General features: G+C 44.6%; 1 protein-coding gene across 1 annotated transcript in view; it reads right to left on the bottom strand.

Annotated features, from left to right (window-relative positions):
- The window catches only part of CACNA2D2 (calcium voltage-gated channel auxiliary subunit alpha2delta 2), an 806035-nt gene that overhangs the window by 236707 nt on the left and 549028 nt on the right, over nt 1–20300 (bottom strand). The window contains exon 5 of the mRNA XM_084839654.1: nt 14993–15037. Coding sequence (XP_084695780.1) covers nt 14993–15037 — 45 coding nt within the window. The remainder of the gene's footprint in view (nt 1–14992; nt 15038–20300) is intronic.

Consider the following 20300-nt stretch of genomic DNA (forward strand, 5'->3'; position numbering starts at 1 on the left):
AACCAAATGCACAGTTACAAGATGGGGGATACGTGTCTTAACAACACTACAAGCGAGAAAGATCTTGGAATTGTTGTCGATCACAAGCTGAATATGAGCCAACAATGTGATGTGTCTGCACAAAAGGCAGGTGCTATTTTGGGCTGCATTAATAGAAGCATAGCTTCCAAATCCCGGGAAGTACTGGTTCCCCTCTCCTCAGCACTGGTTAGGCCTCATCTGGAGTACTGTGTCCAGTTCTGGGCACCACACTTGAAGAAGGATGCAGACAAACTGGAGAGGGTTCAGAGGAGGGCAACAAAGATGATCAGGGGACTGGAAACAAAGCCCTATGAAGAGAGACTGAAAGAACTGGGCATGTTTAGCCTTGAGAAGATAAGACTGAGGGAAGAGATGATAGCACTCTTCAAGTACTTGAAAGGTTGTCACAGAGAAGGCCAAGATCTCTTCTTGATCATCCCAGAGTGCAGGACACGGAATAATGGGCTCAAGTTGCAGGAAGCCAGATTCTGGCTGAACATCAGGAAAAACTTCCTGACTGTTAGAGCAATACGACAATGGAACCAATTCCCTAGGGAGGCAGTGGGCTCTCCCACACTGGAGGCGTTCAAGACAAGGCTGGACAGCTATCTGTCGGGGATGCTCTGACCTGGATTCCTGCATTGAGCAGGGGTTTGGCTCGATGGCCTTGTAGGCCCCTTCCAACCCTACAACTCTATTATTCTTTCACGCTTAAGGGAAACTGTGAGGTCACCACTCTTTGTGGGAATACTATTTGTATGAAGAAGGCTCCTGTGTGACTGAGGCAATTTTGACCAAGTCAGCTCAACCCTGCTGTAAAAAAAGGGAAACAGAGGTGTTGTGCTGGTTTGGTTAAAATAGCCACACCTATGCAAGGAACTAGTCCCAACTCTTCCTCTTGATAGGGCTTCATTTTTGAAAAATGACATGCTGAGCTGGGGTATTCTCCAGAATTTGCTGATTGAAGCAGACTGCTTCAAGTCACTTCATGGTAAAGTTGATCCTGCACTGATCTTCATTTTTCCTCCTAAAATAGTGCTTTGATCTTCATTAACAGAACTGGAGCTGTTTATGTCCCCGGTGTATCAGAGAAGACTAGCCATAACTCACAGGGCTCCCCAACGTATGAAGTATTTATATCCTGCCTGACATGTTGTTCTATCTGCACTTGATATGCCATTAGCAGAGTGGTAGAAATATTATGATTTATTGGCAAAGTGCTTTTTTATATGTATTTCCTGCTGGCCTGGTATAAATATCTGATATTTATAATAATTACACCGACAGCATCAACTCATGATTCCAAGGAGACCGTCTGGCTGCCATGAAATTGATCACATTTATGAGCTCCGTTTGCACACTGGCACTGACAGCTCCAGCACCTCCCATTCTCAGGAGTCCTTAGCAGTGCAGTTCATAAACTCCTGCTGATTGTATGGAAACCCATCCATTTGCATTGCTTAACACACCCATTGCTGTAGCGCCTCCAATGCATCAATCACATTCTTTGTGCCTTGAATTTTAAATTCCTTTATAAGAAATGAAATGGAGGGGAAAAGCCATAGAGTAACACCCATTTGCTCAATTTTCCAGCAATTTCTCTTGTCCTTTCCCCTGCATTGTTATTCTCCATCTCTGCCCCCTGCATTGGAAATATGTGCAAAGCTACCCCATTTTTGCCCTATCCTAACAGCCCAATTTTAAACATGTTTACTGAGATTTACTTCCTCGAAAACATGCTTAAGATTGCAGCAGCTGTTAGGGTGGGACTGCCTATTATGTCACACATAGTTCCTAGATTCTTCCTCTTTCTTAGATATAAAATTGTTGCTAAGGCTGTAATTCGATGGCTGATATGGGCGGGGGTGGGTGGGATGGGGGTTTTAAACACTTTTCACTAATGTAGTTTTCCTGCTGAAAATAAGCCTCCCATAAGCTGCTGTTACTCCTGCTGGGGAAAAGTTGCTTGCATCTTTCCCTCTATGGGGGCAATTTTCAAAAAAACTCCATGCAAGGGGAAAGGGTTAGGAAGCCCCTTTCCCCCATATCAGTCTTCCACGTCAGATTTCAGCCTCAGCAGCTGTGTTGCATAAAAGACAAAACCATCTAAAAAAAGAATCACACAATGATACATAACATGAATTCTGCCATGACCCTGACGCTGATAGCAAAAGACAGACAGCCTGTTAAGAGGGAGAAAGATATATACAGATTCTATTTGATTGCAGAGATCAGTATGATTTTAGGAAGGTCTTTCTTCCCTAGGACAGATTTTCCCTCATAGTCAGAAGAAGCTAGGAAAATAGAAACAGAAACATCTCTGAATGCAGTGAAATTTGAGAAGCCTCTAGCTATTACTTTCAACTTTTCAAGTTCAACAGCTTGTGTACGAAGAGTCAAGCTTCCAGGCTGTGTCTGTGTGATCCCTCACATCAGATAGCCATTTGTACCAGCACAGGAGGCCACCAAAAATGTCAGTAAAGTGAATGAAATACAAAGCTTACTCATGTTTCACTAAAGAGTGGAACTAGAATGCCCTGTGACTTAAAAAGATCAGACCTTAGGAATGACTGATACAAAGGTGTCCCCCATTTACACCGTAGAACACGATATAACTGCATCAGTCCTGCCACAAGGGGAGGATCAGCTGAGAAAGAGGCTTGCCTGATATTTTTTTTTATATCCTAGGACATTAATGGCATCACTGATCAGACAGAGAAAATGAAGACCTTTGCATATGGAGCAGTGGAAATCAGTGCAGTTCTAGTAACATCAGTGGAATACGGCCAGTGTAAGACAGCTGGGGATCTGGCCCAGAGAATTTTGGCCTCTATTATGGTTTAAACACTGTCTTCCAACCATAAACATAATAATAAGGCTTGAAAAAATAACTGCAATTTCCTCCCATTCTGCTGGTGGAATCTAACAGACAATGTTAGTTAATGTGAACACTTTCTGTGGATAAACATTGAGACCCTCTCCTACTGGGAGAGTAAGGAGGATTTTTTCAAAACATTTAAAAACAAATCTTGCATATCTTGAGTTCCCATGTACAAGTAACCTAGCATCCATTATCTTTTAAAGATTTAGATGTTTTTTAAAAGAAGAAGTCCACAATCAGAATTACAGTGGACTGAACCACAAGTGCAATGAATAGAAATCTCATTTCTATTTCTCTCCGCGTTTATATCTGGCATAAGCTTCTTGAATAAAGTCACAGTTTTACTGAATAGGCATTGTCTGTCTGAACTAACGTCATCTGAGGAAGATCATGCTCAATTTAAATTTTAAAATGGATGTTAAGAAAAATGGAGGATCTGTGGTTTTTCTATTTAGCTCACTGCACACAATTTGGTATCTTTTTAATTTCATCATCATCACCACCACCACCATCACCACCACCTTTTCTTTAGTGTTGGAATAAAATTAACTGGAATATTGCTGAGAGAAGTAATAGGGTGTAATAGAGTCTGAGGCACAGAGAATGCTACATGTGTTTTTAATAGGAGAAAGACAAAAAAAACCCTAAAAACTGATAATACATAACGCAAATGTGTAACGATTTCAGGCATCATCATCAACAAGCAGAAAATGGAGTGCTTTGGTCTATTACTAGCTCTGGATACTGATTTGCTAGTCTTCCCTCTTTCTTACGGCCTAGAGTTCATGAACTATCAGAAGTCTGATTAATTTTTAAATATTTGGAGAGTTCATACTCTAGCATTAATGAGAGCTTCTGTCCTCTACAGAGAACAAAATGGAAGTTGACAGACACCATGGGGTAGTATCCAATGTTAGTCCTATGTAGAGTAGACCCATTGAAATGAATGAGACTTAAGCTAGTCAAGACTTACCTGTCCTATTCATTTCAGTGGGTCTACTCTACATAGGACTAACATTGGATACTACCCTATAGGCCTGCCACTGATGGCTCCCTGTGGAAAGGTCCAAGTCAGGTCTCCTTGTGGACTGTATTCTTTGCCAGAGATGAGTAGTTTGCCTCATGCAGTTAGGACCTTCTATTTTAATATGATCTTGTTATGTTTAGTGTCCCACAGGTTTCTTACACCACAACCCAAGCCTGCTTTATATACCTTATCTTTGAACCTCAACGCAAACAAACATAGGGTAGAATCCAATGCTAGTCATGACTAACTTAAGTCCCATTCATTTCAGTGGGTCTACTCAACATAGGACTAAGATTGGATTCTACCCATAGCTTCATGGACTGATGTAATTTTCACTTCACAGTTTCCTCAGGCAACCTTAGCACAGAAGTAGCATCGTAAAGAGCCATGTCCAGGAGCCAGTCTACATGGAAACAGGTTTTGAGGCAATTCTGTTTAAATACGGATTTTCCTGATATTGAGTTTGCTCCTCCCGGGGCAAACGGTAGCCAGTAATGTGGTGTATACATTTATAAAATCCATTTGCATGGGACAAACAAGTAGAACTGAATGTCATCAAATGGGTAGGTGCGGGAAAGCGTGGAGGCTTGGTCTTTGCTCCCTGTGCTCAGTGAAGCTTTTAAAATCAGTAAGGGACAGGCAGTGACTGAGTGCAGGGTCAAAACGGCATCTTTTCAAAGCAGCTCCCCTTTCCTGTGCTCAGTGAATATTTAAAGAGACAGGCAGCAACTGAACACAGGGTTGAAACAGCGTCCTTTCAAAGCAGCAGGGCTGACTCCCATCCCCAAGGCAATGAGTTACTTCTGGGTAGCCATAAGCTTCCGCCCCATGCAACATCTACATGAAACCGTTGACTGTGGTCATCCAGAGATTTGGGGTGCATTGTCATCAGTACGCTGATGACACACAGCTCTATTTCTCCTTTTCATCTTCTTCAGATGAAGCTGTGGATGTGCTAAATTAATGCCTGGCTGCAACAATGGACTGGATGAGGGCTAATAAACTGAAACTCAATCCAGACAAGACTGAGATGCTGTTGGTGGGTGGTTCTTCTGAGTGGGTGGAGGGTGCTCAACCTGTTCTGGATGGGGTTGCACTCCCCCTGAAGGAGCAGGTTTGTAGCTTGGGGGTTCTCCTTCAGCCATCTTTGTCACTTGAGGCTCAAGTGGCCTCGGTGGCACGGAGTGCCTTCTACCAACTTCAGTTGGTGTCTCAGCTATGCCCCTATCTGGATAGGGATAACCTGGCTTCAGTTGTCTATGCTCTGGTAATCTCCAAGTTAGATTACTGCAATGCACTCTACATGGGGCTGCCTTTGAAGATGGTTCAGAAGCTTCAGCTCATGAAAAATGTGGCAGCCAGATTGATAATGGGGACCAGAAGGTCCAAACATATAAGACCGACTCTGGCCTGCTTGCACTGGCTGCCTGTATATTTCCAAACCCAATTCAAGGTGCTGGTTTTAACCTATAAAGCCTTACATGGCTTGGGACCACAATACCTGATGGAGTGCCTCTCCTGACATGAACCTACCTGTACACTACGCTCAACATCTAAGGCCCTCCTCCGGCTGCCTACATGGAGGGAAGCTCAGAAGACGGTGACAAGGGAGAGGGCCTTCTTGGTGGTGGCCCCCAAATTATGGAATGATCTCCCCGACGAGGCCTGCCTGGAACCAACATTGTTATCTTTTTGGTGCCAGGTTAAGACCTTTCTCTTCTCCCAGGCATTTGGCAGCATATGATTAGTTTTAATTGATCCTGGAATGTCTTAGAGTTATGATTGTTTGTTTTTGAGATTGTTTGTTTGAAGTTGTTTTAGATATATGTTTATTTTGTGTATATTGTCTGTTCATGTGTTTTTTATGTAAATGGTTTTTAATCTCTGTATACTGTATTTTTAATGTTTTTAATCTTTGCAAACCACCCAGAGAGCTTTGGCTATTGGGTGGTATAGAAATGTAAATAACAACAACAACAACTCTTCCCTTCCACAAATCAGCACCTCTTCCACCATTCCGTGCTGAAGCCAGCTGAGGAAAACCTGCCACAAAGAGTTTCAAGAAACCTCAGATTTAGGGCAAGAAATGCCACATTAGCTATGGGGAGGGGCGTGTGTCATCTGACATTATTGACTTGGGGGTGGAGCAGAACCAGCGTAAAAGCCCAGCATAGTACATACAGCTCAGTACTAGCCACATTTACTTGGGAGTAAGCCCCACTGCTTGCAACTTAAATGCACAAGTGTGCAGCCTAAATCACTGCTGCAAGACACAACAATGGCACAATGGAAATGGAATCCTGTGACAGCCTCAACAAGAGATGGTAGTGAGCTCATCACAGGCATTACTGTCATGGTGCTTAGTTGACTGCTAAGGAGTTGTGAAGCAAGCTGGCACAGTTGCAGAGAAACTTGCCCAACTGTCTTAATTCAACTTGGTGCTTCAAAACCTTAATTCACCACATCCACTTTAAATACTTGTCAGCTCAGATTTTTGAAAAAAAGGAAAAAAACACTTTTGTAAGAGGAGCATAGCATAATTCCAGAAATACAGGGTAACTCCTATCTACGGATGTCAGAGAATTCTGCCACAGATCTCGGTGAGATTCCGAAATCTGTGGCGGAACAAAGCCCCCTGCAAAATGGGCCTGGAAAGGAGCACCTACCTGCTGCCGTCTGTGCTGCATTGTGAACGGCGGCCGCGTCTGCGGCTGCCATTCGCTTCTTCCATATAGCCGTGATAGGCTACGTAAATACTTACGTAGCCTATCACAGCTAACGCATGGACGCCATTTGCATCCCTGCGGAAGCCGTGATAGGCTGCGTTAAGTATTTACCTAGCCTATCATGGCAAAAAAAAGGGAATGCAAATGGCGGTGGCTATGGCGGCCACCATTTGTGTTCCCTTTTTTTTGCCGTGATAGGCTACGTAAATAGCCGCCGCCATTTGAGTTTGCTGTTGTTGTGGGTTTTTTTGCCATGATAGGCTATGTAAATATGTACGTAGCCTATCATGGCAAAATACAGGGACGCAAATGGCGGCAGCTATGGCAGCCGCCATTTGCGTCCCTGCAGGCTGCCCAGCGGCTGGATGTCCGGCTGCGGGTGGTCCCGGCCGGCGACTCTGCGGAATCTCTGCAGAGCGGAGCCGGCCGGAGAGAATTTCGGGGGGAGGGACAGAGCACCTCCCCCCCACCGCGAATGTCACCCTTCGAAACGGTAAGTGACTTTCGTATATCCCTACTCCTAACCCATATCTGACAGAGCAGCCTTCCCCAACCTGGTGCCCTCCAGATGTGCTGGCTTGGAACTCCCATAGTTCCCAGCCAGCATGACCAATTCACTATGACGAAGTCACCTTCCAAAGGCCACGCTGGCTGGGAATGATGGGCACTGAAGTCCTACACATCAGGAGGGCACCAGGTTGGGGAAGGCCATGGTAGAGGGTTGTTTTTGCCCTAAAACTGATGGCTAATGCCCTTCATAATTCTAATCCCATCTTACGTAACTGTTGATAATTTAGTAGAAATGTTTCATATGAGAACTAGCAGTCAACCGGACAAGTTTTTTTTTAAATTAGTAGTTCATGACTAGCATGATTTCTTGTTAATTAGAGAAGGAGGGGCATGTTAGACAGAACCAAGGCATGTTAGGAGGAACTAAACATTGCATTTCCATAGGCAGGAAATATTTAACTTCTGTGCCATTGGTGAAATTGCTATAGGAGTTAAGGTATCCTGGTGTCAAAGAATGCTGATAATTTGGAAAGAGAAAGGAATGATAAATGGTATGGAAAACAAGCCTTAAATGAGCAGCGGATAATGAAAAAAATTATTTATAGTGAATTTGGAAGGTGAATCTCCACCACTGATTTACTCTGAGCTAGCTGCGTGATGAGGTCGTTAGGGATACATTACATTGTGGCTATTCAGCAGCCACCCCGGAGCTTATTAACTGGATTTCCTGAGACTGCTTTTCCTTAAGTCAGGTTCTCTGTGGTATAGTTGCTGTGTGCCCCAACCCCTGCATTTACCTCGGTAGTGTCTACTCAGAAGTAACTCCCATTGTGCTCAATGTGGCTTGTCCCCTGAATGCCCACATCAGAATTTAGAGATCCCCCACAACGGAAATAGCAGATTTTAAAGCACTAATTCCCTAAAGGCTGTAAAGTGCTTTACCAAAGCTGTTATTCTCCAGTGTTTGGTTCATTGCCTTCAAAAGTAATTAATTCACACCTTTGTTACAGCGATTCTGTGCACCGTCAGGTTAAAATGGGAGCTGGTTTCCCTGTCCCCCTGTGTTTCCTGTCCCTTCCCAGTGCAAACCAATTAGTGTCTACTCAGAAGTAACTCCCACTGTGCTCAATGAGGCTTGTTCCCAAAATGCACTCCCAGAGTTACTGAGATTCCCATGAATTGAAATAACGCATTTAGAAGCTGTGGTGTCAAAGCTGTGAAGCTTCAATTGATTGCAGAGGAGCAAGGTGCACACTGTGTCATTATTGTTGTTGTTTTAAGGAAGTAACTAATGCTGGAAAAAAAAACTCTCTGGAAAAGACCCTGATGCTGGGAAAGACTGAAGGCAAAAGGAGAAGGGGACGGCAGAGGATGAGATGGCTAGATAGCATCACCGATGCAATGAATATGAACTTGAGCATGCTCTGGGAGAGAGCGCAGGACAGGAAGGCCTGGCGTGCTATGGTCCATGAGGTCACAAAGAGTGGACACGACTGAACGACTGAACAACAACAACAACAACAACAACTAATGCTGGGGGAGAGAAAGACAGATTGTTCCCAGCTTCAACAGCTTCGAAGCAGAGAGAATACTGAGTTCTTGCACTGATTGTTGTTTTAAGAAAGTAAGTACTGTAAGGGTGGGACAAGGGAGAAGGAGATTGATTTTTGACACAGGAGGAAGATTTTATCAAAGGAGGGGGGGGTGCCTGGATGGGAAGGAGCCTCTTTTATTGGTCAAGCAGCCTCTGCCTGTCAGATGATGTTTATTCCAACCCCCCCCCCCCCCCCCGCGACTCAGATGTATATTATGTGAAGCAACTTAGAACAGAGCGATGCACTGGGCCCTGCCCAGACAGAAGCTAGCGCCTTGAAAAATGTGGGTAAGCCACTCCTTCCTTCTCCTTCCGTTGTTGTGGAGACACAGTCTTTGTCACAGTAAATTAACACCCTCCCAAGAGAGAGGGAAGTACTGTATGAGCTTGATGTTTGAATGGAAAAGTATAAAATGAAATGGTATCTGGAAGCGAAAGTTAAAGAAACTCAAATTAGAACAAAACATTTTTTTTAAATCGAGGACAAATAAATACTTGCTAGTACAATCAGGGTAGGCTCCAGATGTTCTGTCAATACTGGTTGTTGTTGTTCAGTCATTCAGTCGTGTCCGACTCTTTGTGACCCCATGGACCATAGCACGCCAGGCCTTCCTGTCCTGCGCACTCTCCCGAAGCGTGCTCAAGTTCATATTCATTGCATCGGTGATGCTATCTAGCCATCTCATCCTCTGCTGTCCACTTCTCCTTTTGCCTTCAGTCTTTCCCAGCATCAGGGTCTTTTCCAGAGAGTTTTCTCTTCGCATTAGGTGGCCAAAATATTTGAGCTTCAGCTTCAGTATCTGTCCTTCCAATGAGCACTCAGGGTTGATTTCCTTTAGGATGGACTGATTTGACCTCCTTGCAGTCCAGGGGACTCGTAAGAGTCTTCTCCAGCACCACAGTTCGAAAGCATCAATTCTTTGGCGCTCAGCCTTCCTTATAGTCCAGCTCTCACAGCCATACATTACTACTGGGAAAACCATAGCTTTGATTAGACGGACCTTTGTTGGCAAGGTGATGTCTCTGCTTCTTACCATGCTGTCTAGGTTTGCCATAGCTTTCCTCCCAAGGAGCAAGCATCTTTTAATTTCATGGCTACAGTCACCGTCTGCGGTGATCTTGGAGCCCAAGAAAGTAAAATCTGTCACTGCTTCCATTTCTTCCCCTTCTATATGCCAGGAAATGATAGGGCCAGATGCCATGACCTTATTTTTTTTAATGTTGAGTTTCAAACCAGCTTTTGCACTCTCCTCTTTCACCCTCAACAAGAGGCTCTTGAGATCCTCTTCGCTTTCTGCCATTAGGGTGGTATCGTCTGCATATCGGAGGTTGTTGATCATTCTCCCAGCAATCTTAATTCCGACCTCTGATTCATCCAACCCGGCATTTCTCATGATGTACTCTGCATATAAGTTAAATAAGCAGGGTGACAATATGCAGCCTTGTCGTACTCCTTTCCCAATTTTGAACCACTCGCTTGTTCCATGTCCGGTTCTTACTGTTGCTTCTTGACCCTCGTACAGGTTTCTCAGGAGACAGGTAAGGTGGTCTGGTACTCCCATCGCTTTAAGAATTTGCCACAGTTTGTTGTGATCCACACAATCAAAGGCTTTAGCGTAGTCAATGAAGCAGAAATAGACGTTTTTCTGGAATTCTCTTGCTTTCTCCATGATGCAGCGAATGTTGGTGATTTGATCTCTAGTTCCTCTGCCTCTTCGAAACCCAGCTTGTACTTCCGGTAGTTCTCGGTTCGCATACTGCTGAAGTCTAGCTTGTAGGATTTTGAGCATCACCTTGCTGGCAGGTGATATGAGCGCAATTGTGCGGTAGTTTGAACACTCTTTGGCGTTGCCCTTCTTTGGAATTGGAATGTAAACTGACCTTTTCCAGTCTTGCGGCCATTGCTGAGTGTTCCAAATTTGTTGGCATATTGAGTGCAGCACTTTAACAGCATCATCTTTTAGGATTTTAAATAGCTCAGCTGGAATACTGTCATCTCCGCTAGCTTTGTTGTTACTAATGCTTCCTAAGGCCCACTTGACTTCACTCTCGAGGATGTCCGGCTCAAGTTCAGTGACCACACTATCATGGCTATCAAGGACATTACTATCATGGCTATCAAGGACATTAAGATCTTTCCTGTATAGTTCTTCTGTGTATTCTTTCCACCTCTTCTTAATCTCATCTGCTTCTGTGAGGTCCCTGCTTTCAGTCAATACTGGACACTCCCTTAAATGGTCCACTTTAGCCAAATACAGTTTAGTAGCTGTGAATGTCTGTGTGCATACTCATAGAGGGGTGTTGGCAGCTCTCATCCTGGGGAAAGTATTCAGCTTCCACTGAGACGCTAAGGAGAGCAGGGATGGACATGCAAGGCTTGACCAAAAAGAAGGTAAGTGAGGCAAAGGTGGCTGATGATAGGGGTTGTGGGTACTGTACACTGAAGCTCAGGTATTAGGGACAGAATAGGAAGTGGCATCACCATGCTCCTATGGTTATAATAAAAAAAATCAAATGATCAATAATCAAACTATGTATATTTTTGGGAGTAAGATCTGAGATTGCTTGTGGCAGGTGTGGAGGTCAGGAGGCATGTCCTTGTGCCAGAGCCACCACCTATATCAGCGTGAATCTTTCCAGCCATGAGGAGGGTTCACAAACTTCCCTGGTAAGTGTTGGTTTGTGGGGAAGATAGCAGGGAGCGAATTCTTCCAGCTTAGCTCAGGGGATCTTTGCTATTTTTTTCCTGCCTGAGCCAATGCTCAGCTGGAAAATGTGCAAGACTCACTGCTCAGCATTGACCTGGCAGAGAGTTCAGTTGTAAAAACAAATACTAGTAGAAACTCAAATATAGACAGATACTAACTAGAGTTAATACAGACACAGCATCAACCAATACTAAAGAGAAGATAGGCCTAAATGATGTCAGTAATCCTTTCTGACCTTAAAAATCCATCTATTATTAAACCAATCAACTGTAAGCTGTGTTTCTTTAGGAACTCTTACATTTCTGTCCTTTATAGCACCATAAATTCTCAAGAGCACGGGAACAGGCATGCCTGGGACAGAGATTTACCACCTTGTTCTCAAAACTACTCATAATTATGCACATATCTGAATGTGCAAAAAAGGGAAAAGAAATAAAAGTAGAGGCTCTCTTTTCACATGCTATGACTTTTGGGTTCAAGGCCAAAAACACTGGCTGAGGAACTCAAGCAAGACTGAAAACAAATGAGAAAAAATGCATAATGAAGAAAGAGATTGAGAGCAGAGGAAACATGATGAGGCTGTTATTAATGGAAACAAGAGTGTTTGCCTTAGAACAGGTTATTAGATTGCCTTCTCCAGATGCACTTGCATAAGATGAATGCTAGAAACTGGAGGAAACATAAGTAAGAGGGTTTGCAGGCCAAACTGTAGGTCTTGTATCATGGGGACAAGGATAGAAGAAGACCTCATGCCTTCCCATGGCTTCTATATGAGCATCCTCATGTTTAGTCCCCCACACTGCCACCACCATTTTCAAGCTGCTTCTCTGCACAGGTTTGACTTTTTCTGGTGTGTGTGTTTGTACACACAAGCATGTGTGACATAGTAATCATTCCTCTCAGGCATTTAAATACTTCCATCTTAGAAGAAACATCCCACTCCCTATTACATTTGTAAGGTGGAAAACTTGCTTGGTTGTTTGTTTACTTAATTGTATTCAGTAGTTTTGATGTTGGTCTTTTATATTGCTTGGATGATGCATTGTTACCTGTGATTCTCCAGTATCAGGCTACTGGAAATCTGAGTTTACCCCAGCCCAATCCTAGCATTGTTAGGATTTCTCCTGGGAAAACAGGCTGACCGCTCAAACTCCAAATCTGACTTTGGGCAGGTCTCAATCACTGCTCCTTGTCTTCAGTTACCAGAACAGACCTTTACAAGCTGGGTCAGTGGTATTTCCTCATACTTTTACTTTGGGCATCTCCTTATGACAAACTTATGCACTATGGCCTCAGATTTTTGTTGCTTTGTCATAGCATGCAGATTGTTCTTTCTAAACTTTTGTTTACTGCTCAGCTTTCCTCATTTGGATTTTAGAAGGCTATTGTTCATAGAATCAGAGATGAAAGAAATCTCTGAAGACATCTATTTCAGCTCCTATAGCAAGGAGTTGGTATCAATTCAATCGTAACAGCACAACTTCTTTTTAAGGTGATCACAGTATTCACACAGGACTCTGTCCTTGCCGCACAGATCTGTCACTAATAATCCTATGAAGCTTCAGGGACAATAGCTTTCTCAAATGTAGACAACAAGTGCTTTGCGTTCTGTCACCATGTTGAAATAGTTCAACTTCTGTTCTTCTTGTTTTTGTTGGCCATTTGAGGGGGCCCAGGGACCTCCATTGCACCAGCATTTATTTTTCACCCAGAAAGACCCCAAAGTGCTCTGCAAACACTCTATGGACAAAACAATGCACCCAGTTCTGAGATGAGTTAAACCAGCGGCTGATGCTTGTGAGTTGTTTTGAACAGAGCTCTCTCCAAGTATTCACATTACAAGCAGTAACTAGCAAAGGCCTATATCCTTGGGGAATTGAAGCTCTCTGGTTTATACTTAACATGCTGATTGCCAGAATTACAGGATGGCTGTGCCGGGAGGAGGGTAGAGAATTAGATTCTGTCTCTAATTAGATGTTTGCTCTTCATTTGAATTTCAGATGCCAGCTTTAATTTTAGAAACTTTCCCAGGAAGCAAAGTGACTTTCTCTCGCAAAAGTGCACCTGGCTCTTTCAGGCTTTGTCTGATGGGCTGTCACAAAGTGAGCACAGAGTGGGCCAGCCACTGTCTCTTCTACTGTAGGTCCAAGGGGCAGGCCCACTGCCTGTCTGTTTCCAATGCACAGGAAGTCCATGCAAAGATCTCTTTGGCCTTACCTTATCCCAGCAAACGTATGACCTGCCCCATGCAATGTGAAAAGATCTTTCAGACCAACGGTGCCTTACTCAACACAGAAAACCATCTCTTCCAGATAGAAAACAGTCTATGCTGGGATAATCAGCTGAGAGGGAATATATGACAGTTTGATTATGAAGATTTGGCAATGTCATCATCATTACATGAAACCGAATGTAATCTTGTAGAGAATCTCGAGCACTCAAGGAGATAGAAAGCTGCTATATCCAGCCTGCAGTTAGTGAGAGAACACGTTTTCACTAGCCTCTAAATTCATAATGAGTTATGGGCTTTTCAGGAGAGAAAACGTTTTTATCGGGATGCTAATCTATTGTCTGAAAGTCTGATGAACATGATTTGGCATCATGTTCTTAATTTTAGAGCTTCACAGTGCAATCCTATGCACATCTGCTCAGAAGATGGTCCCACTGAATTCAACTAGTTTTACTCCAGGTAACAATGTTCAGTAGACTTCTCCAACCTGGCATGTTGGACTACAACTCCAATCATCTCCAGCCAGCATACCCAATGGTCAGACTGGCTGGTGTTGGTGGGAGATATAGTTCATCACATCTGGAGGGCACCAGGTTGGGGAAGGCTGGCGTACAGGATTGCAGCCTCAGTGTGAATTCAGCATTTCCTACCTGCAAGCATTGCCACCGTAGGTTTGCAATCAAATGACATGAGAAAAGGGTGGAACAGACTGGAATCTATGTTTTTCCTTCAGTATCCAAAGCACAACTCCATTTCCCATCATGCACTGTAATTTCTCAAGCGATTTCACTGTGATATCCCATGCCTACATCTAGAGTACCTCAGTCCTCTCAGTAAAAACTACATTTCTTACGTGTCTTATTATTTTTCACAAGACTTCACGGAAAGGCTTCAGTGCTTCTTATCTGAACACAGTTAAAAGCAAAAACAACAACAGCCAAATAAAGTTTTAAAAAGTCAGATAAAGGTGCCAAATCTTTTAGAAAATGAAAACATGCACAAATGTATTCCTATTTTGACCCCCGACACACCCACCCCCGTCGAGACTGATGAGCAATTTTTTCCCACTTCTAAAGTGCTGGGGAATATTTGTAATAAGTAAAAAGGAGTTCTTAACTCTGTAACATGTTGTTCACCACCTTCAGTGTAGATTCTGCATTTTGGAGCCAACAGAATAAGTGTGAACTTTGAACATTTGGGGGCAAAGAAGACAGCGCCATTCTAACTTGTAGGAATTAACATGGAACCCATTTACTACATAAAGCAGAAGTGCTGGACAACGGGAAGGTACTTACGTATTCCGTGTCAGCCTTGGAGTCATAGTATTCAATATCCTCTTCCTGCAGAATAAAGGGAAAAGATATAAGTATGGAACAAGGTCCCAGAGGGAGGTTTTCAATGTGACCACACCAATAAGGTTGGCAACTTTTTATTTTAAAATGTCTGCTATTTAGGTGAAGTTCCTGGTGAATTCTAGCAAATCAGAGGTGAAACCCATAGCAAAAGCCTTTGGATCAATTCTAAAGCTGGTGCTGGGACAGACAGTGGGCTTGTTTTCCACTGATGGGTGAAGGAGCCATGCAGGGAGGCAGCTGTGATGGGAGTCTCCGCAGAGGCAGCTGCCATACAACCACATTCTCCATTTTGTGTTTTTGGGCCTTTGGCTTCTCTGTATCTCTTGGCTCAACAGAGATAGTAGAGCAGGGACAGCTACAGATCAACCACACATACAAACAAACAGCAAACTGGCCCTGGCAGTTTAGCACATTCCTGTTGCCTACACAGTTAAAGCATGTACACAAAGTAAACATGATTCTGTTTTTGTTTTCTGTAAAATAGCGATTCTGCTTTTACCCCCAAACATCTAGCAATCAAAGCCATCATACCTAGCTTTTATAGAACTTTTTTGTGGCAACTAACCCAGAGATAAGGAAGAAGGAAAACCAGCTGGGCCATTTTTTCCTTAGTCAGTTGGCAACCCCAGTGCTCAGACAGAACATGACTTTTTGCTAGACATGGTAAACAGAGTGGGCTGATGCCAGGAATTGAACCAGGGGAGCTTTTCTCGGCAAAGCACGTGCTCTGCCATCAAGCTACAGTTTTTGCCTTGGTCCTGCTTTGCAAAGAAGCAGTGGCCAGACTTTGAAGCCATGGGATGGAGCTGGAACGTGTAGTTCAGCCCTTGAGAAAAAGGCATCAGCATTCATCCAATGTTTATCACAAAACAGGCTGTGATACACCTCACTAGAGAGCTCCACCAGCTCAATGACAAGCAATCCAGGCAGGGATGGAGGGGTTACATTTCCAAATCTGTGCTACTGTATGGAAAGTTCACTATAATCCCCGTTTGACTGGTGGGGTGTATGTGTGTGCACTAATGGTGGAGGAGATCTGAGATGCTAATAACCACTTCTCCTACTCACAGCCACTAAATAGGCAATGAAAAATCAGGGAGTTATTTCATCATTCCAATGAAAAACTGCATGTCATTCATTTGCAGTATTTAGAAACTATTTACATAGAAAGGTCTATTTCAGTTCCTCTTACCCAATGCTAAGACATGCGGCAGCTGATAAAATCCATAAAGGGACAGGCAATTCCGAGAACAGTAATACTGTCAAAACAGGATTTTCTTTCAATTCCATCGAAAGGGGTAATTAACAGGCACTCAGCTTCTCTATTCTGCATGCAGGAATGGTAGTGGAAATGCAGCAATGCAGCAGCAATGGCAGGATATTTGCCTTCGGCAGCATGCTCAGCGCCACCAGAACAGCCATTCCACAGCACAATGGAATCATCGAAGGGCCCTGAAATTCTGAGACAGAACTATTCCCAAGCAAGATCACTCCTCCTGCTAGGAAGGTGGGTACCCTCCTGCACGAGGACATGGGAGGTGGTCTGATGTGGTCAGAAAATGGGAGAAAGATCAGGGCAGAAGGGGTTTCCTGCATAATCAGGGACCTCTCAAGCTATGCAGGAAATTTGTACTTAAAAAACAAAGCACATAACAGGGTGCGACGAGCGATGGAGGGCGTGGAAAGGAGGCATAGCGCCTGTTTGGCACGCAAGCAACGGCTGCCTCCCGCGGAACCAAAAGAATCCTTTCGTCTGTGTCTTGCGTTGGCTATTGGAGTAGATTGAAAGAGGCCGCTAGGGCGCTCCTGACAGCTTGATCCCCGTTCCTCTTTTCTCTCTCTCTCTCCTCCTACTGCCGAACGGAGGGTGCCAGGGACCCGGCGGTGCAAGCTCTGGCACAAGAGAACCAGATGCTCCGTGATCAAGTGGCTCAACTGATGACTGCCATGCTTCCACCTGCCAAACTCAATTTTTTGCCAATTTTGGTTACCACCCCAAGGCTTTCCCGTCCACCTTAGCTTCCTCTTCGGTGCCAGTGGCCCATGACATTTTAGAGGAGTTGTGAGCGGTACACCACCTCTTACGGGACTCCCTCAAGCAAGCCAAGAAAGCCTACAAGGCCTCTGCAGACCGGCGGCGCCAGCTGGGTCCATCTCTGCAACTGGGGGACTGGGTTTGGTTGTCCACCCAATACCTCCCCTCTTGCTTGCCCGCAAGGAAGCTCGCGCCTCGCCGCATGGGGCCTTTCCAGATTACGGCCCAGATTAACCCTGTTGCTTTTCGCCTGGCTCTCCCCCCCTCCGTGAAGATCCATCCTGTTTTTCATCGGTCCTTGCTGTCCCCCCTGGTTTCTGGTGACCCTCATCGCTCGGTCGGTTCCCCCCCCCCACTGCCAGTGCTGGTGGAGGGGGAGGAGGAGTTTGAGGTCGCGGAGATTCTAGACTCCCGCCTTTCTCATGGTCGCCTGCAATATCTAGTGGACTGGAAGGGGTATGGGCCAGATGAGCGAACCTGGGAACCCGTGGAAAATGTGCATGCTCCATTGCTGCTGAGGCGCTTCCACCAGCTGTAACCCCACAAACCTGGGGCCCCAGGGGAGGAGCACGAGGGGGGGCCTCATGGGAGCGGGGATGATGTCAGGGTGGAAACTGAGCTGATAGAACCCCAGAGCAGTTCTGATTCTGAGGAGGATCAGCAATCCGTGGGAGGAGCCAGCTCATCCCTCACAGGCACAACAGCTGGCAGAGATTCCTCCTGCCGGCATTCCTGAGATAGCGATCCTAGAAGTGAGAAAGTGTGGGAGGAGGGCTTGCTAGATGCTTGATGCAGACGCAGGGAGTGACGAGCGATGGAGGGTGTGGAAAGGTGGCATAGTGCCCGTTTGGCGCGCAAGCAACGGCCGCCTCCCGTGGACCCAAGGGAAAGAGGGAGGATCTCTCCCTAGCCCATAAGTTCAGGGTCTTCAAGTGATTTCTCCTACAAACGGGGATCAACTGCCTACTCGGAGCATAGGCTACTCTGCTGTTCATTGCTTAGTTGCTGGTGATTAGCATCTGAAATGAAATTACAACTCATTAAGTTGTAAAAGGATTAAAGCCTTAAAAAGAATCCTTTCGTCTGTGTCTTGAGTTAGCTATTGGAGTAGACTGAAAGAGGCCGCTACGGCGCTCCTGACAATCGCCTCCTTAGCCATAGTTGTTCTATTGCCAATGTCTAAAGATTCCTTACAAGCAGGTGTGTGAGTCTCGTTAGAACGTGTGCAAGATTGTACACGGGTCTAACTAGAGCACATCACGTAACACCTGGCACAGTTAAAAATCAACTGAACCATGTGCATGTAGCCATTCACACAAATGGTTTACCAGGTAAAGCTATGTCCATTTAGTTGTTTCATGAGTGTCATGCCACATGGGTGGCTGAATCTCTGGACTGGAAGCAGTAGAAGTTTCTGGGGAACCCTTAGATCTAGTCTGACCAATTCCACTTCAGGCCAGACCTGCTTTATCATTCCACTTTTATGCTCCTTGCCACTGACCAAGAATCTGCGTCACTGGATGCTGATCCCAGTCTACACCTACTCAACAATGCTATTACCTTGTGAACCTCACCAACCTCACCCAGATGCCAACCTGTTGGCTAGCCTGGTAACCATGCTCATAATGATTTGGGGGCAGTGCTCAGGGGGTAATCTCACATCACATACCTCTTGATGTGTGATTAATTGTAGAGCAAAGCATGGCCCTCCATTTCTTCATCATGCAGCATTACGTTAACGGCAATGGAGGAAGTATGAATAAATTGACCGTATAATGACTGGTATGCGGTCACAGTTGTGCAGAGGAGAAAAGCCACCTTCACACATCATTCACATGAAGGGCGTGCCACACAGAGAAGGGGCAGTGGGGCTGCACCAGTGCCCCTAACCCCAGTATCAAGCAACTCCCTGCCCCCACCCCCTAACATCCATGTGTTGAGGATGGATGACTCCCTGCATAATGGATGCTTATGTTCATAGGCTTCCATGTGATCAGGAATCCTGATCATGCAGGATTCCTGACTGCATGGAAGTCTACCAAGTAGGCTTCCCCTGTGCAGACATCCATGCTCACACACAGTCATCAGCGGGTGGAGAGCTGTGCAACTGCACTGGCAGTGAAGCAGTGGCACAGCCCTGCTACTCTTTCTATGGACGGAGCCCCCATCATGCAAATAACACATGGAGGGGGCTAAAGAGAAGCCAAAGTATGGTTCCATGAACTTGAGTGAACATTCTGCTGCATAGCTCAGTCAGCACTGGCAAAAGATATGTCATTTTATCCCCGAGTGAGCATCTTCTCCCACATGCTGATTGAGTTTAATAATGAGACCACCTTGACCAGAGGTTAGATTGGCCTCTACAGTCAGTCAAGCTTTTACCATATGGGAATAAAGTCATCTCTTTTAAGACAAGTTTTTCATCTCTAAATGAGCTGGGAGTTGACTTGGTACTCTGTGTTTTTGTAGTCTGCTAGATGAGTGGAATCATTGGATTTTTTTATTATTTTAATCGCTGTTTTATTAAGTTGCATTTTAAATGTTTAATTGTTCTCTGCTTCGCTCATTTGTATGCATTGAAAAAGTGGACTCTACATTATCTCAATAAACAACAACAAAAATTATTCTAGGAGCTCATGGCTCCCTTAGAACTTTACAAAAAATACTGGACAACGATTTACATTATTGACCACAAGTTCAATTTTCATGTACACATACATCTTAAGATGCAAATTCTCCTACCCAGAACTCCATGCTTTGTCAGTATTACCAGCTCTGTCATGCTGAGCAACTTTCACAATAAACTGAGAGAGACTAACTCCTCATTGGAGTTATCATGGAGACAAAACCTGCTCAGCTAAAGTGATTTCCTTTTCCTTCTGCCGGCTGCTAAAGCTGCTAAAACTCAAGCTGACAAAAATGCTTCAGCTTAAGGCGATCTGTGCCAATTACTTAGGCAGAGAGCAAGAAATTCATCAATGGAGAGATGTTTGCTAGCTGGATATAAAGGACTAGGCATAAGCTTATCTTTAACTTTTGGCTGGAAACTCACCCTCCTTAACAGAGATTACCATGTTTTCAGAGTCATGTGCCTCTGACAACTTCTAAATGTATTCACTGATTTAGTCTGTGCTTAGTTATAGTTTGGAAAGGAGATTATTGGTATTTAGATCAAACTGACCCTGTATCCAATGTGGGTGAGCTAATCTATGG

The sequence above is a fragment of the Heloderma suspectum genome, chromosome 2 (genome assembly GCF_057233095.1).
Source record: "Heloderma suspectum isolate Gila_16-S chromosome 2, 16-S_ref, whole genome shotgun sequence".
NCBI classification, from domain to species: Eukaryota; Metazoa; Chordata; class Lepidosauria; order Squamata; family Helodermatidae; genus Heloderma; species Heloderma suspectum.